General features: G+C 34.3%; 6 protein-coding genes across 15 annotated transcripts in view; 5 read left to right on the top strand and 1 right to left on the bottom strand.

Moving 5' to 3' along the window:
* Window positions 1-523: 523 nt before the first annotated feature.
* The window catches only part of LOC123271979 (flotillin-2), a 67,612-nt gene continuing 41,291 nt past the window's right edge, over window positions 524-26,844 (bottom strand). The window contains exons 2-8 of one of the 2 annotated variants that reach the window (XR_006511000.1): window positions 3,812-4,108; window positions 3,451-3,683; window positions 2,054-2,173; window positions 1,643-1,857; window positions 1,260-1,443; window positions 923-1,170; window positions 524-892 (exon numbers count right to left, since the gene is read on the bottom strand). Coding sequence is in view for 1 of the 2 variants with exons in the window: in XM_044738519.1 (XP_044594454.1) it covers window positions 994-1,170; window positions 1,260-1,443; window positions 1,643-1,857; window positions 2,054-2,173; window positions 3,451-3,683; window positions 3,812-4,108 (1,226 nt within the window). In the remaining variant the exon portion in view is untranslated. Of the gene's footprint in view, window positions 1,171-1,259; window positions 1,444-1,642; window positions 1,858-2,053; window positions 2,174-3,450; window positions 3,684-3,811; window positions 4,109-26,844 lie in introns of both variants that reach the window. The other variant, XM_044738519.1, reaches the window with a different exon arrangement.
* On the top strand, window positions 4,668-10,144 carry LOC123271971 (glucose dehydrogenase [FAD, quinone]). Of its 6 annotated transcripts, none has more exons than XM_044738505.1 (6): window positions 4,687-4,762; window positions 4,879-4,927; window positions 5,003-5,056; window positions 7,216-7,449; window positions 7,616-7,786; window positions 8,225-10,144. In XM_044738505.1, exons 4-6 carry the CDS (start codon window positions 7,254-7,256, stop codon window positions 9,724-9,726), a joined length of 1,869 nt encoding a protein of 622 aa, XP_044594440.1. In that variant the 5' UTR covers window positions 4,687-4,762; window positions 4,879-4,927; window positions 5,003-5,056; window positions 7,216-7,253; the 3' UTR covers window positions 9,727-10,144. The 6 variants fall into 6 exon arrangements, with proteins under 6 accessions (XP_044594437.1, XP_044594436.1, XP_044594440.1 ...); XM_044738503.1 differs by having other exon boundaries at window positions 5,003-5,244; XM_044738502.1 differs by lacking the exon at window positions 4,879-4,927 and having other exon boundaries at window positions 4,668-4,762; window positions 4,947-5,056.
* On the top strand, window positions 10,538-13,292 carry LOC123271968 (glucose dehydrogenase [FAD, quinone]-like). 2 transcript variants are annotated; one of them, XM_044738496.1, is made up of 4 exons: window positions 10,538-10,639; window positions 10,790-10,937; window positions 11,312-11,526; window positions 11,603-13,292. In XM_044738496.1, the coding sequence occupies exons 2-4, from the start codon at window positions 10,872-10,874 to the stop codon at window positions 13,275-13,277; spliced, it is 1,956 nt and encodes a 651-aa protein (XP_044594431.1). In that variant the 5' UTR covers window positions 10,538-10,639; window positions 10,790-10,871; the 3' UTR covers window positions 13,278-13,292. The 2 variants fall into 2 exon arrangements, with proteins under 2 accessions (XP_044594431.1, XP_044594430.1); XM_044738495.1 differs by lacking the exons at window positions 10,538-10,639; window positions 10,790-10,937 and adding an exon at window positions 11,055-11,210.
* On the top strand, window positions 13,504-15,814 carry LOC123271970 (glucose dehydrogenase [FAD, quinone]-like). The gene is made up of 2 exons (XM_044738499.1): window positions 13,504-13,638; window positions 13,705-15,814. Exon 2 carries the CDS (start codon window positions 13,710-13,712, stop codon window positions 15,585-15,587), a length of 1,878 nt encoding a protein of 625 aa, XP_044594434.1. The 5' UTR covers window positions 13,504-13,638; window positions 13,705-13,709; the 3' UTR covers window positions 15,588-15,814.
* On the top strand, window positions 15,890-18,236 carry LOC123271974 (glucose dehydrogenase [FAD, quinone]-like). 3 transcript variants are annotated; one of them, XM_044738510.1, is made up of 2 exons: window positions 15,890-16,197; window positions 16,262-18,236. In XM_044738510.1, exon 2 carries the CDS (start codon window positions 16,265-16,267, stop codon window positions 18,125-18,127), a length of 1,863 nt encoding a protein of 620 aa, XP_044594445.1. In that variant the 5' UTR covers window positions 15,890-16,197; window positions 16,262-16,264; the 3' UTR covers window positions 18,128-18,236. The 3 variants fall into 3 exon arrangements, with proteins under 3 accessions (XP_044594445.1, XP_044594447.1, XP_044594446.1); XM_044738512.1 differs by having other exon boundaries at window positions 16,245-18,236; XM_044738511.1 differs by having other exon boundaries at window positions 15,890-16,201.
* On the top strand, window positions 20,017-22,463 carry LOC123271973 (glucose dehydrogenase [FAD, quinone]-like). The gene is made up of 2 exons (XM_044738509.1): window positions 20,017-20,472; window positions 20,546-22,463. Exon 2 carries the CDS (start codon window positions 20,550-20,552, stop codon window positions 22,416-22,418), a length of 1,869 nt encoding a protein of 622 aa, XP_044594444.1. The 5' UTR covers window positions 20,017-20,472; window positions 20,546-20,549; the 3' UTR covers window positions 22,419-22,463.

Raw genomic sequence — 26,844 nt, 5'->3', positions numbered from 1 at the left:
GTTATTTTTGATATTTGCATAATTATATAAAATAATGTAAAATTGTATATAATTATACAAAAATTACAAACATTATCACATACAATTACATGAAAATGAATATAATTTTATACGATTGTATATAATTAAACAAAAATCTCAAAAAACATTTCATATGGTTACATAAAATTATACATAAATTATACATGATTATATATGAATCATATATAATTATATAGGACCATTTTTCATGTATAATTATATATAATGATGTTTGTAATTTTTGTATAATTATATAAAATTATATACATAATTATATATAATTATCCATAATCATATACATTTTTTATAGTTATATATAATTTTATTTGTGATATTTGCATAATTATATAAAATAATGTAAAATTGTATATAATTATACAAAAATTGCAAACATTATCATATACAATTACATGAAATTAAAGATAATTACATAAAATTAAATATAATTCTAAATGATTATATATAATTGAACAAAAATCACAAAAAACATTTTATATGATTGTATATAATTATATATAATTTTTTTTACTCGGGAGCAGTGCAATGCAATAAAATTAGTATCGAAAATCTGGAATGTACTGTAAGAAATAAATGTGTATAAAAAGATTTCAGGTCACTCTTTTCTATTGCTGTGTAAATAATTATCAGGCCTAAATAAATATATATATATATTTATATAAAAATAAAACAAAACAAGACCATCGTAAGAAATAATAATGTGCGCGTGATAAAGATGTGAAACAACCAGAATCTACGTCCAAATTAATGAGGTAGAGGTCAATTAAAAATTTAAACTGCTATACAAGCTTGAATGAACATCATAATAAAATTAGTGTTAGTTATTTTAGTTATTGTTAATTTCAACGTAGATTTTTTAGTTTTTGTTCATTTCAACGTAGATTTAGGGATTAGTTAGTTAGTTAGTTAGTTAGTTTTTTCATTATCATTATCAATAATAGTTAAACATTTGAATTATTTAGCCCCCGGAATTTTTCCTAAAACTTTAGAAAGGTCAACACCAGTGAGTGCTTGCACCGCCGGTGGTACTTGACCCACCAGACGGGTCAGTTCGTTAGTTACGCCGTCGTTACCTCCCAGTAGTACGATTTCGTCTGTTCTCGCCAGAGGGGCAGCGATCTCGGCGGCAATCTAAACAAAATAATTAATTAACATTTATTTCTTCTGTAATAAATTAATCTTACCTGAAATTAATACTAAATATAATAAATTAATCTTACCTTAGGCATTGCGTTCAAAGCAATATTCAATATAGCAGCCTCGTTATATTTTTTGTAGACTTGGGCCTTCAAACGCATTCTTTCGGCCTCTGCGGTACCAATAATGTCTAATGTTTTAGCTTCTGATTCTCCTATCAATCTTATTTTCTCGGCTTCGGCTTTAGCATTTTCAACAGTTTGCGTTCTAAAATTAAAGATGAGAAAAAATTTAATTAAGAAAATGCAATTAAAAAAATTGTATTAAAAAAATTAAATTAAAAAAATGTTATCAAAAAAAAAACTTGAATAAAAAAATTAAATTAAAAAATTTTATTAAAAAAATTTTTATTACAAAATTTTATTAAAAAATGGAATTAAATAAATAATTAGTAGCAAAAAATTACCTTTTTCCTTCCGCAACAGTGGTCATCTTATAATGCTCAGCTTCAGCAGGCAAACGAACAGTACTCTTAAGCTCGTGTTCCTTACGACGGACCTCCTGTTCTTCAACCTCTATCATCTTATGTCTCTCGACAACTTCAATCTGAATCTCCTCATTTCTTATTTTCTGCTTTATTTTAGCCGCTTGAAGTTCGTAGGCAAGCTGAGCTTCGGCTTTCTGGAAATCCCAAATTATTGTAAAGTTCAGAGAAGTTGAGGTAGTGTTTCAAGGATTTAATAGTCTCAGGATTTAATAGGATTTAATAGTTTCAAGGATTTAATAGAAAAAATAAACTTTCACTTGATTGTTTATTCTTGGGGTGTTCAATTGCATAAAGATTTTTTTTTTTTTAGTAAATAAACTATATACTTACAGCTGTATTGACTTCTTGATCGAAATTCGCTTTTTGTAGTTGAAAGAGACGGGCGTTGTCTTCTATTTTAGAATCCGTGTTGTATTTTATGTCCATTGCTGTTTTTTCACATTCAGCTTCCTATTTTTTAGATTTTGAATAAATTAATAATAATTAAAAAAAAAATAATAATAATATTTATTAAAAATTAAAAACAAATTTTTTTATCAATAGATTTAAAATAAAAACTAGCAGCCTTGCGGTCACTTTGTGACTACCGTGACTTGTGAACTATAAATAAATAAAATTTTGCTTTATTAAATAATGACTTGTTAAATTGCGCTGTACTTCCTTAACTATTGACGTTTTTAAAGATATAAGCTCATCCCGATGTTACATTCATCAAGAGCTTTCATTTGAGTACCCACATGCATTTTTGATATATTTTTCATATATACATATATATAATATATATGAATATATAAAATATATGAAAAATTGATGTGGGTACTCAAATGAAAGGTCTTAATGAGTGTAATGTTGGAATGAGCTTATATTTTTAAAAATATCAATAGTTGACAAGATACAATGTAATTTCTTAACTATTGACAATTTTTGAGATATAAGCTCATCCCGATGTTACACTCATCAAGAGCTTTCATTTGAGTACCCACATGCATTTTTGATATATTTTTCATATATACATATATATAATATATATGAATATATAAAATATATGAAAAATTGATGTGGGTACTCAAATGAAAGGTCTTAATGAGTGTAATGTTGGAATGAGCTTATATTTTTAAAAATATCAATAGTTGACAAGATACAATGTAATTTCTGAACTATAGACAATTTTTGAGATATAAGCTCATCCCGATGTTACACTCATCAAGAGCTTTCATTTGAGTACCCACATGCATTTTTGATATATTTTTCATATATACATATATATAATATATATGAATATATAAAATATATGAAAAATTGATGTGGGTACTCAAATGAAAGGTCTTAATGAGTGTAATGTTGGAATGAGCTTATATTTTTAAAAATATCAATAGTTGACAAGATACAATGTAATTTCTGAACTATTGACAATTTTTGAGATATAAGCTCATCCCTATGTTACACTCATAAAGAGCTTTCATTTGAGTATCCACATGCATTTTTGATATATTTTTCATATATACATATATATAATATATATAAATATATGAAAAATTGATGTGGGTACTCAAATGAAAGGTCTTGATGAGTGTAACATCGGAATGAGCTTATATCTTTAAAAATGTCAATAGTTCACAAGATACAAGGTCATTTCTTAATGATGTATATATTATTAACTTGAAAGTAAAAATTTTAAAGAAAAAAATAATAATAATATTTATTATAAATTAAACTAAAAAAATTACCCGAATTCCAGCATCACGATTAGCCTCAGCAACACCAATATCAGCATCACGTTTAACAGCAGCCGTCTGAGCTTTACCCAGAGAAGCTAAATATTGAACATCATCATAAACATCCTTGATAGTAAACGACAATATCTCTATTCCCATACGTCCAACATCCGGAGCAGCAACTTCGCGTACTAGTGCTGCGAATTGGTCGCGATCTTTGTAAACTTCTTCGACCGACAGCGTACCTACACACATCATATAATAAGTAAATCTAATTTTTAAAAAATATCATTATAATTTACAAATAAATAAATACTTCATTTATTTATAAATTATTTATAATATATTAATAATATATAAAGCAAATTATTACCAAGAATAGCTCTAAGATGTCCCTCCAAAGTAGACAAGATAGTGCACTTAATTTCATGAGTGCTCTTCCCCAAAAACTGCTCGCTCGCAGTATGCAGTAATTCATCAGCCTTCATTATCTTGCACTGGGCGACTCCAGTCACGGTTAGTGGGACACCCTGGGCTGTTTCGACGCTCTCACACACCGGGTTTAGAGTCATTACCTCCAGAGACAGACGTTGGACATCCGTAACAAACCACCAGCAGAATGCGTACCCGCCTACAATCGTTCGTTTTTTCATAGATCCGCAACATCCTCCTGTAAATTTATAATTTTATTAATTATTAATATATAAAAATAAATTATTAATTTTAAGTGTTAAAATATTTTCACAAACTTATTAATAATTTTATTGATCAATAAAATTAAAAAAAAATTGTAATTGATATAAAGTTTACAATAAATTGTAAAAAAATTTTCAAAGTTTCTATTTTTAATGATAAAATTAAATATAAATATTCATTAATGTGTAATAAATTAATAATTACACAAATAATAAATTTCTTCATTTATTTATTTACATAGATAAATAAATAATAAAATAAATAATTAAATTAATTAATAATTACACAAATAATAAATTTATTTAAATAGATAAATAAATAATAAAATAAATTAGTAATTATACAAATAACAAATTAAAGAGAATTAAAAAGAAAAAAAGAAATTAGAAAATATTGTTTGTAATTTCATAAAAGTAAATTTGTTTTAATAAAATATTTATCATTAAATATTGATTGAATAATACTAATGTATCAGCAAACAAAACTATTGAATTTCAAAAGCAATATTTGCTCAAGGATATTAAATATAAAATAACAATGTTTGTAAATTAAAGTCTCTAAGAACGTGACAGCTTGCACGTAAACCTAGGCGAGCATCATATCACACAGTGAACGTGATGAGTAACAGGTGAGAATAAGAAATATACATTGGATGTAGGCCAATTCTTTAAACATTTATCTCTCCCATCAATTATTCATGATATCCTTAATATTTAATAAGATATTTATCTTTTGATATAATAGATATTAATTTCTTCAATAGGAATAATTCAAGGTGTCATTATGTTTGATGGTAATTAATGTAATTACAGGCGCTGAAGATTGTTTTGAATACGTGGCTGTTAAACTCTCTTATTTTTTATTTAAGGACAGAGAGAATGAACTGAAGCGAGTGGGGTATAAATGACCCGTTATACAGCAGGTATGTACTCTTGGAGGTCGTACCTTGATCTCCTACTCGGTTTCAGTTACTTTAAATGATCCAGCCGGCTGGACCACTGCTTTGTTTTCAATGTCAACCTTACAAATGTCATTGTCGCTTACTTGGAGTTTTTTTAAAATTATTTTTATATTTTTCTGAGACGCTTAAAAGTTTTTATTCTGCTTTTGGTGAGTTTATTTTTATAAAATTAATTTTAATGTTTAATTAATAAAATTGGTCAATAAAATTTTTAAACAATGTTTTTTTTTAATAAAAAAATGCTTTTGATTTTTATAATAAATAAATTATTATTCAAAAAAAAGAAATAAATTTTTTTATAATAATTTAATTATTAAAATATCAAAAATCATTTGAAATTTCTTTAAACAAAAATGATTTATGAGATTTTTATAATAAATCAATTATTAGAAAAAAAATTTACTTAATTTCTTTAAATTTTTAGTTGTAAAAATATTTTTATAATAATTTAGTCATAAAAATCTAAAAAATTAGAAAATTTTTAATTTCTTTCTTTATTAAAAATAATTTTTGGGATTTTTATAACAAATTAATTATAAAAAAAAAATATTTAAAATAATTAAAAGACATTCAATTATTTTTAGAATTTTTTTAACTTATAAATTAAAAAAAAAAAATTTTTTTTTAGTTCCAAAAATTATAAAATATTAAAAAATTCAATTTTTCTAAAAATTATTAATTAAATAAATTCTAAAAATCTAAAAATAGTCAGTTTTTATTTATAATAATTATTTTTTTATAAAAATCTTATTTCTTCGTTTATTAAAAATAATTTTTAGCATTTTTATAACAAATTAATTATAAAAAAAATTGTTTATAATAATTTAAAAAAAAATAAAAGACATTTAATTATTTTTAGAATTTTTTTAACTTATAAATTAGAAAAAAAATTTTTTTTAGTTCTAAAAATTGTAAAAAATTACAAACTTCATTTTTTAATGAATTATTAATTAAAAAAATTTAAAAATAGTGATAGATTTTTTGTAATAATTAATTTGGATTAAAAATCCAAATAATTAATTAATTTCTTCATTAAATAAATAATAAAGATTAATCAGGTAACCTATATCTGTTTAATGACATATAATAATGTAAACAGTGCGTAAAATTTCTCAGCAATTTTTTATTGAAACTGTGTCACCTGAAAAATAGTTATGATAAATCATAAAATGATTATTTAACAATAAATTGTTTGTTAAAGATATTTGCGGTTACCTATCACCTGTTGAAGACAACAAAGTTAAAGCCATAACCAACAAACAATGTAATTATGTTTTTGATAACAAACATAAAATAACAATTGTCATTTCTTCTCTATTGAATAGCAGTAGTTAACAAATAATTTGCTGGAAAAATTATTATTAAGCATTTAAATGACGACATTTGAAATTACTTAACCGTTGAAAGTTGTTGTTTAAATCAATTGTTATTCTGGAAGCATCGGTGGATTACGGTTAACCGAGCTTCGGAGATATACATGCTGAACAATCGACTCCCGGTGTCACTTGTCGATACATCCGCTTGGATTAACTTTGTACTAATAAAAATACTCTTTTGTAAGAGAATAAGTAGTTTTCTTATTTTGATAATAAATTGTAAGTTTAATTGTGTTTAAAAAAAAAAAAAAAAATAAAGTGTTAATTATAATACTCAAATCAAATTTGGATTACTAAAAAAATTAAAATACATTAATTTTATATTTAAAAAAAAAAATTTTTTTTTTCTAAATTTACACTTATAATTTTTCTTCAAATTTTATGACATTAAATTTTTCTGCCACTTGACAATTTTTTAATTTTTTAAACAAACAAATTTATTCCAAAAAATAATTTTTAAAAAATTGCAATTTTATTTTTTAAAAATTTCTTCACGTCAATTTTTTTTGCCATAATTTAATTGTTAAAAAAATTATAAATTAATTTTTATATAAATTTTTTAATCATAAAAATTGTTAAATTTCAGCTGATTTTATTTTTATAATTTTTTTTTTAATAAAAAATTAATTTATTAAAATAAAAAATTTATAAAAACTGTAAAAAGTCTCTTAATTCCAATTTAAATAAATTTAATTTAATAAAATAATAACAATTAAATATTTAACTCAAAATTTTCTTCTTTAGGTTTAATGAGATTATAACCCGATAATTTCAACCGAACAATGGGAGTCGAGTCAACGATTGCGAATTACCTAGGCAGCGCCACCGGGAGTTTAAGCTGGTTTTTCCCCGCGCTTGCTATGGCCATCTCGTATTTCCAGCTAGAAGTAATGGACAAAGAGTCCCAGCCAATTGACATGCCGACAGAATTACTTCATCCTGCGTACGACTTCATCGTCGTCGGCGCCGGATCCGCAGGTAAGAAACTCTAATAGTATATTACATACCTAGACCAGTAAAATAAGAAAAGTTTCATTTAGCGCATCGGCCAGAAAGTTTCCACTTTTCGGCCGGAGGGCAGAAAAATTTAATTTCTTCTTAATTTAACTCAGAACCTAAAACTAATTAAATAATTTTCCACCAGGCGCAGTAGTAGCGAGCCGCCTGTCGGAGATAGAAAACTGGAATGTTCTACTGCTAGAAGCCGGAGGGGACGAAACGGAAATTTCCGACGTTCCATTGCTGGCTGGATATCTCCAGTTAAGCAAACTTGACTGGAAATACAAAACAGAGCCTCAAGGCGACGCGTGTCTTGGTAAATAATTATTATTTTACAATAAAACAAATAAATTTTCACGAACTTTCTCCGTAGAAAGTCGATATCTAAGTCGCTAAACTTTTTCCTGTGTGGTAAAAAATTTTTTGTTTAATATTTAACAATTTTTTGTGAATGATATTGCAATTGAGTGATATTTGATCAGTTTTACAATTAAAAAAGTAAATAAATTATATCGAAAAAAATTCTTTCTAAGCTTTAAAAAATAACAAATTCAATTTCGTAAAAATGTCTGCTAACTTGTCAGACATCGTCATATTTGCGATGATTTAAAAAATTATTCTTATATTTTAAAAATTAATCTTAATTATCTAAATTATTCCTATAATTTAGATAATGAAAACCAAAAAAAGTGTTAAAAATTAATCACAAAATTAAATCTTCTCTAAATCATTCTAAAACTTTAATTTCTTCCAGCAATGGAACAGGGCCGTTGCAATTGGCCACGCGGAAAAGTCCTAGGTGGCAGCAGCGTCCTGAACTACATGTTATACCTGCGAGGGAACCGCAAAGACTACGACATCTGGGAGCAGCAAGGGAACCCTGGCTGGAGTTCCAAGGATGCGTTGTACTACTTCAAGAAGTCTGAGGACAACAAGAACCCGTATTTGGCCAACACGGTCTACCATTCCACCGGAGGATACCTGACGGTGCAAGAAGCGCCCTGGAGGACGCCATTGGCGACTGCCTTCGTGAAAGCTGGTCAAGAAATGGGCTACGAGATTCGGGACATAAATGGCGCCCGTCAGACGGGATTCATGATCGCCCAGGGAACTATCAGGGACGGGAGCCGCTGTTCCACCTCCAAGGCCTTCTTAAGACCTGCTAGATTAAGGCAGAACCTGCACGTCGCCCTAAACTCCCACGTGACCAAGGTGTTGATCGACCCTACGACAAAGCGGGCCTACGGAATAGAAATGATGCGCGAGGGCAAGATGTACAGGATCCGGGCCAAGAACGAGGTCATTTTGTCGGGTGGCTCCGTCAATTCTCCGCAATTATTGATGCTTTCGGGTGTGGGACCTAGGGATCATTTAGAACAACTGGGAATTCCGGTGATCCACGACGCAGCTGTGGGACAGAACCTCCAGGATCATGTAGGACTAGGAGGACTGACGTTCTTGGTGAATCAAGAGGTTTCTATGGTTGAAAACCGGCTCCACAGTGTCTCTTCAGTGATGAGGTACGCCATCTTCGGCGACGGACCGCTGACTGTCTTAGGAGGCGTAGAAGGACTCGCTTTTGTGAATACCAAGTATGTAAACGCTACGGAAGACTTTCCAGACATTGAGTTGCACTTTATCTCCGGATCAACGAATTCAGACGGCGGAAGACAGATCAGGAAGGTCCATGGGATCACTCAGAGGTTCTACGACGCAGTTTTTGGGGAAATCAGCAGCCGGGATGTGTGGAGTGTCATTCCGATGCTGCTCAGGCCCAAAAGCAAGGGGTTGATTAGATTGAGGAGCAAAAATCCCTTCGACCATCCTTTGATCTATCCGAGTTACTTCAAGGAGCCGGAAGACATTGCCACGCTAGTAGAGGGCGTTAAAATTGGCGTCGCGCTAAGTAGGACAGCCGCGTTTAGAAAGTATGGAAGCGAGTTGAATCCAAGACCTTTCCCCGGCTGCCAGCATATCCCGCTTTACACTGATCCGTACTGGGAGTGCATGATAAGGCACTACTCCGCGACTATTTACCATCCGGTGGGAACTTGCAAGATGGGGCCCAGTTGGGACAGTGAGGCTGTTGTTGATCCTCAGCTTAGGGTCTATGGAGTTACTGGGTTGAGGGTTATTGATGCTTCTATCATGCCGAATTTAGTCAGTGGGAATACTAATGCTCCTGCGATTATGATTGGGGAAAAAGGCGCTGATATGATTAAGGAATTTTGGCGTAAAAGGAAACATGGGTTGTGATTTTCTTTAATTAGTTGGGAGGATTTGGGGGATAAAGTGACCTCCAAATGGCAAGACTGACTTTATTGTTTGTAGGCTTAGATTTGTTGAACGTAGAATGGGAGGTTAGGTTGGTTTGAGAAAATTTTTAATTGTTTTAATAAAAGTAACAGTGGAAAAAATTTTTGATATGGTCTGATATGTTTTTACGTGATTTTTTTAAGTAGTGTTAAAAATTTCCAACAGGTGGCGCATGGTCGCTAAATTATCTCGTTAGAAGAGAGTTTATTTCTGAAATATAATGATTTTTAAATCTTTGAAGGAACTAATGCGTCGTTAGTTTTTTATTTAATCGATTTTTAAGCGAATCTTTGTTTAACGCAAGACAATTTTATAAAAATAAAAAACTATACGATCAGAAAATTTAATCACGGGTACATTTTAGAATTTTATAATTTTCTTGATTCAAATTAACTTTTCATTCTACGTAATTTTAAATTTATATCGAATCTTATTTAATTTTGTATATTAAATATTTAATTTGTTTATAAATAAATTTACTTATGAATAAAATAATGGATTTAATTATAATTTAGAAAAATTGATAATTAATTTAGATAAAAACACTGGCAATTAAATTTAAATTAAAGTAATTGTTTCTTTTATACTAATAATTTATTTATTTTGTTAAATAATAAAAATAAAAAATTACCGACCACAATTGGGTGTAAAATAAATAAAAATCTTAAATTCCTTCATTATTGAGCAGAAATTTAGTTCGTTTTTCTCTGGAATCTCACAACTGCCCTATCACACATAAAACCATACATGTTTTTTTTTTCGGTGGTTATATCAAAAGCAGAGTATGAGATAGCAGACATATCCGGTGACAACGTACTCAGTTGCCCATGAAACCTCGCTTAGACCATCATGCGTAAGTAATTTCCATCAAAATTAATATTTAAACCCAAATTTTTCTTAGATAAAAACTTTCTCTAATTATAATTCAAAATTTTCAATGTAACAATTTCTATAATTATGGAATTTATTCAAGCCGTAAACCAATAACATCATTCTTTTTCAGGCTTACAGAAGTTTAACTCGGTGTAAATGTGTCGAGTAGTGTTTGGATAACAAAACCACCTTCAAGTTTAAACAGACAAAATATGGAAAAAGGGATCATATTTCTGACGCTGTTGAAAGCTGGAGCGATGTCATCACCAGTACACTGGGTAAATAAGTTGTCTTATCAAATATTAGCTTTAGTTTAAATTGTCGCCTCCTGCAAAAATGCATAAATGCATAAATGCACAGTAGCCTCAATAAAGGTTCATCTTAATTAAATTAAGCGATGGGAATTGTTGATGCGGGTGTTATCAAGTGTGCCAAGGTGCGTAATGTGGGCTACAGTCCCAAGTTTCGGTATATTTAAGCAGTCGTGCTGTTACCAGTTGATTGATGTCGTTGTCGTTGTCAACATGGAGCCATTAACGATAAACTACTCTGTAATAATTTATTTCGTCTAGTTATAATCATAGTAATTGCCAAGTAGTAAGTAGTAACTGATTAGATTATTCACTATCAATTTTATTTTTTATTTTTACAGCTGGAGAACGTCCCGGAGTGGAATGTAACTTACGCGTGTGAGATGTTTGACGCGAACAATAAGTGCCAATTTGAAGACATAACTTATTCTCCGAGAGCGTGTGGGCAGAACATAACAGCGTTTATGCTGATGCTTCAGACTTTGATGGTATCAACGTGCGACATTGCGGATCCATGTAGACGAACTGGAACTAATACTATAAAGGATGATGAAGTGTAAGTGATGATAATAATCTGTTAATCATTACAAATTTATTCTTCAGCCTTGTGAGTAACAATTCATTCTTTCTAGGTATGACTTTATAATCGTGGGAGCTGGAGTAGCTGGACCAGTTGTAGCGAGAAGATTAGCTGAGCAAGAGCCCTGGTGGCGAGTTTTGCTAATAGAAGCAGGTCCGGAAGAGCCTACTATGACAGCTTTTCCAGCGTTCGCGTTCAGTGCCATAAATTCGCAGCTAGACTGGAATTTCACGACTGAACCGACTCAGCCGCATCCGACCGCTTGTTTGAAGTCCGGAGGAAGATGCACCTGGCCGAGAGGCAAAATGGTCTCAGGAACTGGCGGGTTGTACGGAATGATGTACGTAAGAGGCCACCCTGAGGTCTACAATCGATGGGCCCAGGCTGGAAATGAAGGGTGGTCTTATCAACAAGTCAAGCATTATTTTGAAAGAGCGGAGAATCCGGAAATTCCGGGGTTAACTTCTGGGAGTCTTTTCAAGCGGACTAAAGTTGGAGGTCCGTTGAAGATTGAATACTTTCCGTACAAGCCGCCTTTTGGCGATGAAATCCTGAAAGCTGCGTTGGAGTTGGGCTACAGGACTACTCGGCTCTACGGTGAGAAGCAGACTGGGTTCATGGTAGCTCCGATGATGACTGAAAGAGGGCTAAGAGGAACCACTTCCAGGTTCTACTTACGGCCTATTGTTCACAAGTCCAATTTAAAGGTCCTTACTAATGCGCATGTGACGAAGATTATCAAGAGTTCTTGGAGCAAGAACGCTTGGGGAGTCGAATTGATTGATAAGTTTGGAGTTAAAAGGAGAATCAAGGCTGATAAAGAGGTTGTCTTGACTGCAGGAGCAGTAGGTTCGCCTCAAATCTTGTTGTCTTCGGGAATAGGTCCTAGAAATGATATGAAGAAATTGGGGATTCCGTTGTATCATGATCTTCCAGTAGGACGGAATCTTCATAATCACGTGTCTGTTGGTCTGAAGATGAGCATTAATGATACATACTACGAGGATATCACTCTTGAAGCTATCAACGAGTATTTAACTAATCAGACTGGGCCGTTGACAAGCACTGGGCTGACGCAGGTGACTGCTTTTCTTGAGAGTTCTTTCGCCACTCCGGGAGTTCCCGACATCCAGGTCTTCTTTGATGGCTTTAGTTCCTCTTGTCCGAGAACTGGGCAAGATCATGAATGCTTTGATGGAAGCTTAGGTGTTTGTCCGAGAAGGAGGGAAATTTTGGCAAGGCCCACTGCAGTAGTTGTCAAGTCTCGAGGACTTTTGACTCTAAGATCGGCGAATCCGTTAGATTCGCCGGTGATCTATCCAAACTACTTTACCGACGAGCAGGACTTGAAAGTGTTGATCGAGGGGGTTAAGAAGGTGATTGAGCTTACGAAAACTCAGACTATGAAGAAGTGGGACTTGAGAGTCGATGATACGGTTCTACCGGATTGTGCTAAGTATCCTTTTGGATCTGATGCTTATTGGGAGTGTTATATAAGAATGGAGACTGGTCCGGAGAATCATCAGTCCGGAACCTGCAAAATGGGACCCAAAAGCGATCCCGACGCTGTTGTGGATAATGAATTACGGTTGCATGGAATTTCTAACATCAGAGTTGCTGACGCGTCGATATTTCCTAATGTTCCCAATTCAAATCCATGTGCTGGTATCATCATGACTGCTGAGAAGGCTGCTGATATGATTATCAACACTTGGGAAGGTTTATGATATGTATTTAGATCAAATAAAGTCTTTTCTTATCAAACACTTTTACTTTTAGATAACTTATTTAGAGTTTAGATAACTTAGAATAGAATTGTTGAGAATAAATATTATGTAAATATATGGGTTAAGCTAATAATAGATGAATCTGTAATTCAAGATATCTTGACAAGGTGAGCGGTCAATAGTGAGAAAGGTGAGGACTTATGTAAATAGCTATTTTAAAAATCATTATAACGTGATGTAATTCTAGAAGTTGATAGTTATTGTAAGTGATCGGTTTCAAGTGCATAGAATATGGTTAGTAAAGCTAGTAGCTCACAGTTTGCTTGGCAGTGAACACTGAAGGATTGTCCAGGTTAATAAGGTAAGTCATCAATTTTTGAATCAATTGAAAGTTCTTTAAAGTTTTCTAAATAAAATCATCTTTTAGATAAAATGGACTGTTTGACTCAAACATGTGGATTGGCAGCAAACGGTTCGTCGCCGCAACTATTCATACAATTGATTCAGACTCTTTTGGTGGCGCAATGTGGCCTTGGAGGAACAGAAGAGTATCCTCAGGATCGAACATCCGAAATCTTGGAAACTCTTGAAGAACCATTTGATTTTATAATTGTTGGTGGAGGATCAGCTGGATCAGTTCTAGCAGCGAGACTATCTGAAAAACCCGATTGGAAAGTGTTGTTGATAGAAGCTGGGAAGTATCCTTCAGTGATTAGTGATGTTCCGGGCATGGTTCTGGCTCTGCAAGGTTCAGAAGAAGACTACGCTTACCAAGTAGAACCTCAAAGCAATTTCTGCCTGGGAATGATTGGCAAGCGTTGCAAATGGGCCAAAGGAAAAGTTCTGGGCGGAAGCTCTGCTATCAATGCTATGCTGTATGTCCATGGTAACAATCGGGATTATGATTCCTGGGCTGTCGAGAGCGAAGGCTGGGCATACGAAGCTATCCTTCCGTATCTTAAGAAATCGGTGAACTATCCGCGTGAAGACATCCAGAAGTTTGGAGATAAGTATTTTGGAAATGATGGACCTATTGATGTTCGAAAATTCAACTACACTGATTCTGCTTTTCAAGAAGTTTACTTGAAAGCTGTTTCAGAAAAGGGTTTTCCAGTGTTGGATGCTTTTAATATGGACCGATTTGTCGGTTTTGGCAAAGCTCATGGAACCGTTGAAAATGGACGTCGCCAAAATGGGGCTCGAGCTTTTCTTTCGCCTGCTAAAGATAGGAAGAATTTATTTGTGATGACTTCTGCGAGGGTGGACCAAATTTTGATGGAAGGAAATCGTGCATCGGGAGTCAAGGTCACGTTAAAGGACGGAAGAACAGTCGATTTGAAAACAAGAAAAGAAGTTGTGCTTTCTGCTGGATCTATTGCTTCTCCGCAATTGCTGATGCTGTCCGGAATCGGGCCTAAAGATGATCTAGAGGCTTTGGGTATCAAGTGCAAAGCAGATCTTCCAGTTGGAAAGAATCTTCAGGACCATTTAGCTTGGTTGGGACTCCAATTAGAGTTTCCAAATGGGTTAGGTCAAGCCCAAATGAAACGGCAGTTCAATGTGCTAGATGAAGCCTACCAATACCTTATTCACAGAAAAGGTGAGTTCTCAAATGTTGGAGGCGTTGATTTACTTGGATTCGTTAATGTTGAAGATCCAGGGTCTGCATATCCTGATCTTGAATTTCATCATCTTTATGTTCCTCAAGGATATGTTTTTAAAGTAGATGCAATGTTAGCAGCTTTTAGTGTTGATGCGAGTCTAACTGAAGATTTAAGGAAAGCTACTCTTGATTCTGATATAGTTTATGTGATTCCAACGTTGTTGAAACCGAAAAGTGTTGGAGAACTGAAGCTTCGTAGTAAATCTCCAGGGGATCCAGTGAAGATTTTTGCCAATTACTTGACTGATGAAGAAGATACTAAGAAGATGCTGAAAGCGGTTGAATTCATCAAAAGTCTTCTGGATGCTGAGACCTTCAAGAAACTGGGTGTCAAGTTGAGGAACTTTGATATTCCTGGCTGCAAGGATTTCAAGTTTGACAGCTCAGAGTTTTGGGAATGCAATATCAGACACACTGCTGGTACTCTTTATCATCCAGTTGGAACAGTGAGGATGGGAAGTCCTGATAGGTCTAAATCTGTTGTGGATTCTACATTAAAAGTTTTGGGAATTGAAGGACTTCGCGTTGTAGACGCATCTATCATGCCAGTTATTACTAGTGGTAACACACATGCGGCTACTTTGATGATCGCGGAGAAGGGAGCAGATTTGATCAAGCACCAATGGGGTTCTAAAGATGAATTGTGATTGGTTATCATTTGTAATTCATGAGTAGAGATATATGTGTTAGTTAGACAGTACTTATCGACACAATAAAATTGTATGAAGAATTATAATAAGGAAAATACAATAAACTTTCACAGTGTCAATGACATCTGGATTAATCTATTATCAATATTATAATTTATCAGCAATTTGAAGGCACTGTGACTCGAGATTACAAATTATGAATAAACAAACTTTTGGTTTAATGATTTTTTGATATTTTTTATTATAATATAGGTCGCTTAGGTACTTTTGCAATAAATTTTGAAAATAATATTTCTATGATAGAATTAATTATCAATAATTTAGTAGAAAAATGTGATCGAACAATAATATTTATGTATAAGGAATAGATTTTTATGATCAGATCACTTATATCAAGTATTAATGTCAAACCAACTTGCACTTGAATTATTTTTTTAATCAGAAAGCGTGAGGATATGCTATTCAATAACTGATTATGGTATCTGTTGTTTGGAGTCAATCATTGACCTCTTCGTTGTTATTATCCTGTTGTTCTCGGTGGGATAAATCGATAATTGAAAATCAAGTGCACAATACTGCAGAAAGCAATTGAGAACAGAGCAATTCGGTAAGTAAAGATTCAGTTGCAAAAATTTATCCAAATTCCTTTATCAGCCGACATTTTTTTTCAGGAAATGGATTCGTGTGTAGTTCAAAGTTGTCCATCTCCAATCAGTGGATCATCACCAGTAATATTCACTCAATTCATTCAGACAATTTTAGCAGCCCAGTGTGGACTTGGAAGAATCGATGACTATCCTCCAGATCGCACAGCCGAAATTTCGGAAACTCTTGAAGATCCATTTGATTTCATAATTGTTGGTGGCGGATCAGCTGGATCAGTTTTGGCATCAAGATTGTCCGAAGAACCCAATTGGAAGGTGTTACTTATAGAAGCTGGAACGTATCCTTCAGCTACTAGTGATATTCCGGGCCTATTTTTGGGCCTGCAGAAAACTAAAGAGGACTATGATTACCTCGTCGAACCGCAAAGCGATTTCTGCCTGGGAATGATTGACAAGCGCTGCAAATGGGGGAAAGGGAAAGTTCTGGGTGGGTCTTCGACAATAAATGCTATGTTATACATTTATGGAAATAATAAAGACTTTGATTCGTGGGCAGCGGAAGGTAACCAAGGTTGGGGTTACGAGGACGTCCTTCCTTACTTCAAGAAATCGGTCAATTATCCGCATGAAGTGATCCTGAAATATGGAGACCGGCATTACGGAAGTGACGGCCCACTGAGTGTACGTTCTTACAATTACACCGAGTCGAATATTCAGGATATTTTTCTACAAGCAGCTAAAGAAAAGGGAGTTCCGACCTTGGAAATTCTCAACGGAGATCATTTTATAGGGTTTGGCAGAGCGCATGGAACTCTAAGTGATGGACGTCGTAATAATGCAGCAAAAGCTTTTCTTTCGTCGGCTAAAGATAGGAAGAATTTATTCGTGATGACTTCCGCGAGGGCGGACCAAATTTTGATGGAAAGAAATCGCGCGTCGGGAGTTAAGGTTACGTTGAAGAACGGAAGAACAGTTGATTTGAGGACAAAGAAAGAAGTTGTGCTTTCTGCTGGATCTATTGCTTCTCCGCAATTGCTGATGCTGTCCGGAATCGGGCCTAAAGATGATCTGGAGGCTTTGGGTATTGATTGTAAAGCAGATCTTCCAGTTGGAAAGAATCTTCAGGACCATCTAGTTTGGCTGGGAATCCAGTTGGAGGTCTTGAATGGTTCCTTGGATGCTGCTAATCTTCAAAATGAAGTCTTTAACTACCTAGCGTTCAGCAAAGGCGGGCTTGCTGGTATTGGAGGGATAGATCTTCTTGGTTTTGTCAATCTTGATGATCCTGCTTCACTTTATCCAGACATCCAGTTCCATAACATTTTCATTCCGCAAGGCAACTCTGTATTGATGGCCGACTTGGTGAAAGCCATGGGCTTGAACCAAAAGTTGAGTGACTATCTAACCAGTTTATCAAAGAATACCAGCACTATCTTCATGTGTCCTACTTTGTTAAAGCCGAAAAGCGTTGGAGAGATTAAATTACGCAGCAAGTCACCCAGTGACCAAGTTATGATTTATTCCAACTATCTTTGTGATGAAGATGATGCAAGATTGATGCTCAAAGCTGTTGAGTTTGTAAAAGACTTTATCGACACCGAACCTTTCAAAAAATTAGGTGCTAACTTGAGGCAGGTTGTTATTCCTGGATGTGAAAATTTTATGTTTGATAGCTCACAGTACTGGGAGTGCAGTCTTAGGCATATGTCCAGCACTATCTATCATCCAGTCGGTACCGCGAGAATGGGATCTTCTGAAAATCCTAAGTCTGTGGTTGATTCGACGTTGAAGGTTTTAGGAGTTGAGAGTCTTCGAGTTATAGATGCATCGATCATGCCGGATGTTACCAGCGGGAACACCAATGCTCCTACGATGATGATCGCGGAAAAGGGAGCTGATTTGATCAAGGACTACTGGCTCAATAGAAGCTGAGTTGAAGCTTTAATTTTAGAAATCTGTCATCAATCGATTGTACACTGAATTAATATGTTTTAAAATAATTTTGATCGATGAAATAAATTTTTTTAAGAGTAAATATTTGGTTGATGTAAATGTAATTTAAATTTTGATAGTTATAAGATGATAAAGATTGTAAATGTATTGTAAATTAATAAAAAGTTATTTTCAGTGACATTAAGCATGTTTTTTTTTTTAATTTTCATTAATAAAATTGAAGATTTATAAAAACTGGTTAGTGATTGATTTCATTCCGACTTTTGAGGAATTGAGTTTCTATCAAATCTTAATTTTTTAAGGTCTCAAAGTACCCGGTATTTTTTTTACTGACGAAATAGCATTATATAAGACACAGTATGACATTAGATAATTTTGTAATATTCGACATTAGATAATTTTGTACGAAAAATATCGTGGTTTGATAAAATCAAAAAAAAAATGCATTCCATCGAATAAATTATTCACACTTTTGAACACAAACAGTTAAAAAGTACATAAAAGTAATATTTGTCCAGACTAAAGTTAATATTAATAAAAATAAAAAACTTTAATCTTATTTGGTACATTTCGATATTGAAAATGTATTTTTAACTTTTGATTAAAATAATGATTTTTTATAAATTATACATGGCAAATATTTAATCATGATTTATTAACAATTTCAAAAGAAGTGTATAATAAAGAAGATAACACTTCTTTATAAAAATTCGCAGATTAAACGATCACTAATAAAGTGTGAACTCCCAGTCAAGTAAAAGTTTCACTTATCATGGAAGGATGTTTAGCCGCAAATTGCACATCTCCAATCACAGGCCCAATGCCAATAATATTCACTTAGCTATTCCAGACTCTTTTGGCGGCCGAATGCAGTTTCCCAAAAATAGACGACTTTCCTCCGGATCGAACATCCGAAATCTTGGAAAATCTTGGAGAACCATTTGATTTTATAATTGTTGAAGCAGGAACAGCTGGATCAGCTTTGGCATCACGCTTATCTGAACAACCTAATTGGAAAGTGTTACTTATTGAAGCCGGGACGTATCCTTCGCCAACTACTGATGTTCCGGGTCTATATATGGATCTTCAAAAAACTACAGAAGCTTACGACTACCTTGAAGAGCCTCAAAATGATTTTTGTTTGGGAATGATCGAAAAAAGAAGCAAGTGGGCAGGAGGTAGAGTTTTAGGTGGAAGTTCTTCCATCAATAGTATGTTATATCTTTACGGAAATCCTAGTGATTATAACTCGTGGGCCGCGGAGGGCAATCCTGGCTGGAGCTATGATGATATTCTGCCTTACTTCAAGAAGTCAAACAACTATCCACGCGAAACTATCGAAAAATATGGTGACAAGTATCTGGGTACCGATGGGCCTGTCAGCGTACGATTGATGAACTATATAAGTCATTTTCATGAGTTGTTTTCAGAAGCTGTAGCTGATAAATTTATTGGATTCGGAAGATCACATATGATTATAAATAATGGACACCGTGTTAGTGCAGCGAAAGCTTATCTATCTCCAGTGAAAAAAAGAAACAATCTTTTTTTGATGACTATTGCACGAGCTGATCTAGTTATGATAAATAATAACCAAGCTACTGGAGTGCGTGTTACACTAAAAAGTAAGAAAACCGTCGAGTTAAGGGCATCGAAAGAAGTTTAAGTCACGTTGAAGGACAGAAGAACAGTCGATTTAAGGGCAAAAAAAGAAGTTGTGCTTTTTGCTGGATCTGTCGCTTCTCTGCAATTGCTGATGCTGTCCGGAGTCGGGCCTGAAGATGATCTAGAGGCTTTGGGTATCAAGTGCAAAGCAGATCTTCTAGTGGGAAAGAATCTTTAGCACCATTTTGTTTTGGTGGGAATCCATTTGGAGTTTTTGAAACACCAATGCTCCTACGATGATGATCGCAGAAAAGGGAGCTGATTTGATCAAGGACTATTGGCTCAACAGAAGCTGATTTGAAGCTTTATTTTAAGAAATCTATATACCAATCAATTGTAAACTGAATGAATATGTTTTAGAATAATTTTGATCGATGAAATAAATTTTTTTAAAAGTAAATATTTGGTTTATGTAAATATAATTTTAATTTTGATAACGATGATGAATCAATCATTCTTACGTAAGAATTGACCCATTTATTAACCTCAGTATTTTGTCATCAGGTTCATTGACGACAGGTATTCCGTCGAGACAAAAAGTTAATTGTCATTTCAAGTATAAAGAGATTGCCTTGAAATTTTTATTGTTTATAAACTTTTATCATTGACCTTAATTAATATCAGTGAAAGGTTTGAAGAATTTCTGAACAAATTACACTGTAAGTACTTAATTTTTTGCATTGAAGATTTTTAAACCCGAGACTTACAATTAAAAAATTGTAATTTATCTAGTATCATGGAAAGTTGCCAATCTAACTGCACATCTCCAATCAGTGGTCCAACCCCAGTAATATTTTCTCAACTACTTCAGACACTTTTGGTCGCGAAATGCAGTGTCGGAAGAATAGACTCTTATCCTCCGGACCGATCCTCAGAAATTAACGAAAATTCCGAGTTTGACTTTATAATAATTGGAGCGGGGTCAGCTGGATCAGCTCTAGCTGCCCGATTGTCTGAAGAACCTGACTGGAAAGTGTTACTCATAGAAGCCGGAACTTATCCTTCAGCAAAAAGTGACGTTCCGGCTTACTACTTGGATCTGCAAAGGTCCAGAGAAGACTATTCCTACTCAACAGAATCAAACAATGTTAGTTGCCTAGGTATGGTCAACAAAAGGTGCCTTTGGCCTCGAGGTTTCGCTCTAGGCGGAAGTTCTATCATCAATTCGATGATACAGATCAATGGGAACAAGGGTGACTACGATTCGTGGGCAGCTGAAGGGAATGATGGTTGGAGCTACGAAGATGTCCTTCCGTACTTCAGAAAGTCGACAAACTACCCTCGGGAAATAATTGAAGCCTACGGAACTAGGTACTTTGGAAAAGATGGACCAGTGAGGATTAGATCTTATAATTACTCAGAGACAGCTCTACCAGAGATATTGTTGCAAGCAGCCAAGGAAAGAGACATCCCGATTTTGGACATGTTCAACACCGAACGGTTTATAGGATTTGGTAGAGTTTATGGAACCATTGATAGCGGACGAAGAGTCAGTGGACCGAAGGCTTATCTTTCTCCGGTGAAAGACAGGAAGAACCTCTTTGTGATGACTTCTACAAGAGCTGATCAGATTTTGATCAATGACTACCGAGCAACTGGAGTCCGTGTTACGCTTAAAGACAACAGAACACTCGAATTGAAGGCTTCGAAGGAAGTTATTGTTTCTGCTGGGACTGTTGCGTCTCCTCAATTGTTGATGTTATCCGGAATCGGACCCAAAAGTGAGCTCCAAGAATTGGGAATTGAGTGCTTAGCGGATCTGCCGGTTGGAAAGAATCTCCAAGATCATTTTATGTGGGGGCTCTATTTAGAATTCGATAACAAGACTGGGGTTAATAAGACTTTCGCCGATTCGCTGGATGACGCTTATGAGTACTTAGCTCACAATGACGGAATACTTGCTACCATTGGGAGATCGGATGTCCAGGCGTTTGTTAATCTGGAGAATCCTGAAGCAATTTATCCGGATATACAGTTAATTACCAGTGTATTCCCAAAAGGATCTACTGAGAAGTTCAACACTTTGCTGAAAAGTTACGATTTAACTGATGAGCTTAGAAGTTATTTTGTTGACATAGTGAAATCTAAGGATGTTATTTTGATGAGTCCGATTGTGTTAAACCCGAAAAGTGTTGGAGAAATAAAGCTCCGCAGTAAGTCACCAGAAGACAGGGTTAGAATTTTTCCAAATTATCTAGGGGATGATCGAGACAAAGATACGTTGCTTAGAAATGTTGAATTTGTCAAAAACTTGACCGATACTGAAGCTTTCAAGAGTCTTGGAGTGAAGTTGGTCAACAGTACGATTCCTGGGTGCAAGGAGTTTGAATTTGACACTGCTGAGTACTGGGAATGCCATCTTAGGCATGTTGCTCATCCGTTTTATCATCCGGTAGGGACAGTGAGAATGGGAACACCCGAGAATCCGAAATCTGTTGTTGATTCCAAATTGAGGGTTCTGGGGGTTGATAATTTGAGGGTTATTGATGCTTCAATTATGCCGTACGCTCCGAGTGGGAATATCAATGCTGCGGTTTATATGATTGCGGAAAAAGGTGCGGATTTGATTAAAGCTAATTGGATTGGGCAAATAGTTGTAGGATGATAAAGATTGTAAATATGTGATAAATTAATAAAAAATTTTAGTGATATTAAGTTTATTGTTTTTTGAATTTCTGTTAATAAAATTGAAGTTTTATAAAAATTGGTTAGTATTTGATTTTATCCTAATGTTTGAAAATGAAGTTTTTAGCAGATATTGATTTTAAGATCTTTAGATACTCAGTAATTTTTTTCGCTGATGAAATTGCATCAAATGTGACAAAAAATGTCGATATTGAATAATTTGTTCGTAAGATATTGCGGTTTGATGATTTCAAAAAGTTTATTTGATCAAATAATTTATCCACATTTTTAAACACGAAAAGTTTAAAAATACATATAAATAATATTTGTTCAGACCAGAGTTAATATAAATAAAGATAAGAAACGTTGGCTTTACATTTTTCGTATTTCAATGTTGAAAATGGAAATTTACTTTTCATTTAATCCGTGATACATCATTCATCGCAAGTATTTGATCATCATTTATTAACAGTTCTGAAAAGAGTGTATATTTCTTATGAAAATTCACAAAATTTGAACGATCAGTAACAGGTGTAAATTCCAAGTCAAGTAAAAGTTTCACATCATGGAAGGATGTTTAGCCGCAAATTGTACATCTCCAATCAGCGGACCAACGCCAGTAATATTCACTCAGCTATTCCAGACACTTTTGGCGGCCCAATGCAATTTCTCGAAAATAGACGACTATCCTCCGGATCGAACATCCGAAATCTTGGAAAATCTTGAAGAATCATTTGATTTTATAATTGTTGGGGCAGGAACAGCTGGATCGGTTTTGGCATCGCGCTTATCTGAACAATCTAATTGGAAAGTGTTAGTTATTGAAGCTGGGACATACCCTACGCCAACTAGTGATGTTCCAGGTCTATTTTTGGAACTTCAAAAAACTTCAGAAGCTTATATATACCTAGAGGAGCCACCAAATGATTTTTGCTTGGGAATGATCGACCAAAGAACCAAATGGGCAGGAGGTAGAGTTTTAGGTGGAAGTTCTTCTATAAATGGTATGATATATCTTTACGGGAATCCTAGTGATTACGACTCATGGGCTGCGGAAGGCAATCCTGGTTGGAGCTATGAGGATGTCCTGCCTTATTTCAAGAAGTCAAACAACTATCCACGCGAAACTATCGAAAAATATGGTGACAAGTATCTGGGTACCCATGGACCTGTCAGTGTACGATTGATGAACTATACAAGTCATTTTCAGGAGCTGTTTTCAGAAGCTGTAACAGAAATCGGCATCCCGAAGATTGACATTTTCAACACTGATAAATTTATCGGATTCGGAAGAACACATATGACTGCAAATAATGGACATCGTGTCAGTACAGCGAAAGCTTATCTATCTCCAGTGAGAAATCGAAAAAACCTCTTTTTGATGACTTCTGCTCGGGCTGATCTAGTTTTGATAAATAATAACCAAGCTACTGGGGTTCGAGTTACACTACAAAATAACAAAACCGTCGAGTTGAGAGCATCGAAAGAGGTTATCGTTTCTGCTGGAGCTATGGGGTCTCCAAAACTATTGATGTTATCTGGTATCGGACCGAAACAACACCTGAATGAACTTGGAATTAAGTGCCTCGCTGATTTGCCGGTTGGAAAAAATCTCCAGGACCACGTAATTTGGCAAGGAATTGTCTTTGAATTTAAAAATCAGTCATATGGGAGTAAATCTCCAACACTCTCAGAAGATAAAGCGTACCAGTTCTTACTTCATAACGAAGGTACATTGACTACTTCGGGCGGAATAGACTATATGGGTTTTATCAATGTTGAAAACACTTCTTCAAAATACCCTGATGTTCAATTTCATGTATTTTACTCACCTAAAGGCGGTGATGAGATCGCGAAAGGACTCAAAGTCTCTCCTTTCTCGCCAGAATTGATAAATATTCTTGCCAACTCATCGACTTCCGATATTTTTTTGGTAACTCCTATTTTGATAAAACCCAAAAGTTCTGGAGAAGTTAAGCTAAGAAGTAGGTCACCTAGCGATCAGGTCAAAATCTTCCAAAATTATCTCGCGGATAATCGAGATAAGGTTACTTTGTTAAAATCTTTGGAATTTGTTAAAAGTCTTTTGAAAACTAAAACTTTCAAAGATCTTGGAGTTAAATTACGGGAGCTTGTAATACCTGGGTGTGAAGATTTCAAATTTGACAGCCCTCCATACTGGGAATGCAATCTTCGACATACTGGGCGTTCCTTCTGGCATACAGTTGGAACCGTTCGAATGGGACCTTCTGATAATCCAAAATCTGTTGTCGATTCAAACTTTAAAGTATTGGGAATCGATAGACTACGAGTAATTGATGCTTCAATCATGCCAAATGTTACTGCCGCCAACACTTATGGTCCTACGTTAATGATCGCCGAGAAAGGAGCTGATATCATCAAGAATTTTTGGCAAAATCACCATTGATACTTTCACTTGAGATCAATTCTAATTTAGTCTATTAGTTTGATATTTGTACTCTAAAGGTTATTAACAATAAAATGCCTCAAAATTATTGCAAATAAAGACTCTTAAAATATTATACTTTTTCATTTATAACTGCGGTAGTTATTAAAAAAAATTAATTAACATTTTAAAGTCTGGTTTTGTTCTTATCAATCTTCTGTGCCTGGCTCATGCCAAATATCTGACTTTTATCATGATATAGTTCACCTCTCGCCAGTCATGACAGTAATCGAAGCAAATTTCAACTTTAATTTTGTCATAATTGCAGTAATATTAAAAAAAAAGTATGCTTTAAAAATACTATTAGAACTTTTTCTGAAATCGATTTCTGATGCTCGGTCATTCTTTTTTGCTTTCAGAAATGCATTAAATATCACAAAATTGCATAATTCGTGCGGGCAATACTCTGGTTCAATAAAATTTAAAAATGTTTCTTTTTGTCGAATGACTAATTGACATTTTTGAACTCAAACAACTTAAAAGTACACAACATTCATATTTATTCAGGCAGAATTTAAAATTGATGAAGATAAGCAATTGTGACTTTAATTTGATACAATACTGTAAAGGTACCTTTATTTTCGATAAAAAAATTTAAATTCAATATCCCATGTATTTCTTGTGTTTGATCATAATAAGTCAACAATTTCAAAAGAATTGTATACTCAAAAAGATAACAATTTTTTATAAAAACTTACAGAGTACAAGCAATCACTTAAAAATGTTAACTCTCAGTCAAGTGAACTAATTTATCATGGAAGGATGTTTAGCCGCAAATTGTACATCTCCAATCAGCGGACCAACGCCAGTAATATTCACTCAGCTATTCCAGACACTTTTGGCGGCCAAATGCGATTTCTCAAAAATAGACGACTATCCTCCGGATCGAACATCCGAAATCTTGGACAATCTTGAAGAACGATTTGATTTTATAATTGTTGGTGCAGGAACAGCTGGATCAGCTTTGGCATCGCGCTTATCTGAACAACCTAATTGGAAAGTGTTACTTATTGAAGCTGGGACATACCCTACGCCAACTAGTGATGTTCCAGGTCTATTTATGGATCTTCAAAAATCTGCAGAAACTTATTATTACCTGGAAGAGCCGCAGAATGATTTTTGCTTGGGTATGATCGACGGAAGAAGTAAGTGGACAGGAGGTAAAGCTGTAGGTGGAGGTTCTTCTGTCAATGGTATGGTATATCTATACGGAAATCCTAGTGATTATGACTCATGGGCCGCGGAAGGCAATCCTGGCTGGAGCTATGATGATGTTCTGCCTTATTTCAAGAAGTCAAACAACTATCCACGCGAAACTATCGAAAAATATGGTGACAAGTATCTGGGTACCCATGGACCTGTCAGTGTACGATTGATGAACTATACAAGTCATTTTCAGGAGCTGTTTTCAGAAGCTGTAGCAGAAATCGGCGTCCCAAAAATTGACATCTTCAACACTGATAAATTTATCGGATTCGGAAGATCACATATGAGTGCAAATAATGGACGTCGTGTTAGTACAGCAAAAGCTTATCTATCTCCAGTGAGAAATCGGAAAAACCTTTTTTTGATGACTTCTGCTCGGGCTGATCTAGTTTTGATAAATAATAAACAAGCTACTGGAGTGCGTGTTACGCTAAAAAATAACAAAACCATCGATTTAAGAGCATCAAAAGAAGTTATCGTTTCTGCTGGAGTTATGGAATCTCCAAAACTATTGATGCTTTCTGGTATCGGGCCCAAAGAACACCTGGAAGAATTTGGAATCAAGTGTCTCGCTGATCTACCAGTTGGAAAACACCTCCAGGACCACCTAAGTTGGCAGGGAATTGTCTTTGAATTCAAAAACCAATCGTCTACAAATGAATCTCTAACTCCCTCAGAAGATGAAGCGTTCGAGTTTTTACTTCATAGAAGAGGTAAATTGACTACTTCTGGC

Source organism: Cotesia glomerata, linkage group LG9 (assembly GCF_020080835.1).
Source record: "Cotesia glomerata isolate CgM1 linkage group LG9, MPM_Cglom_v2.3, whole genome shotgun sequence".
Lineage (NCBI taxonomy): Eukaryota > Metazoa > Arthropoda > Insecta > Hymenoptera > Braconidae > Cotesia > Cotesia glomerata.
The sequence above is the reverse complement of the archived record's forward strand: the minus strand, read 5'-3'. Positions and strand labels throughout refer to the sequence as shown.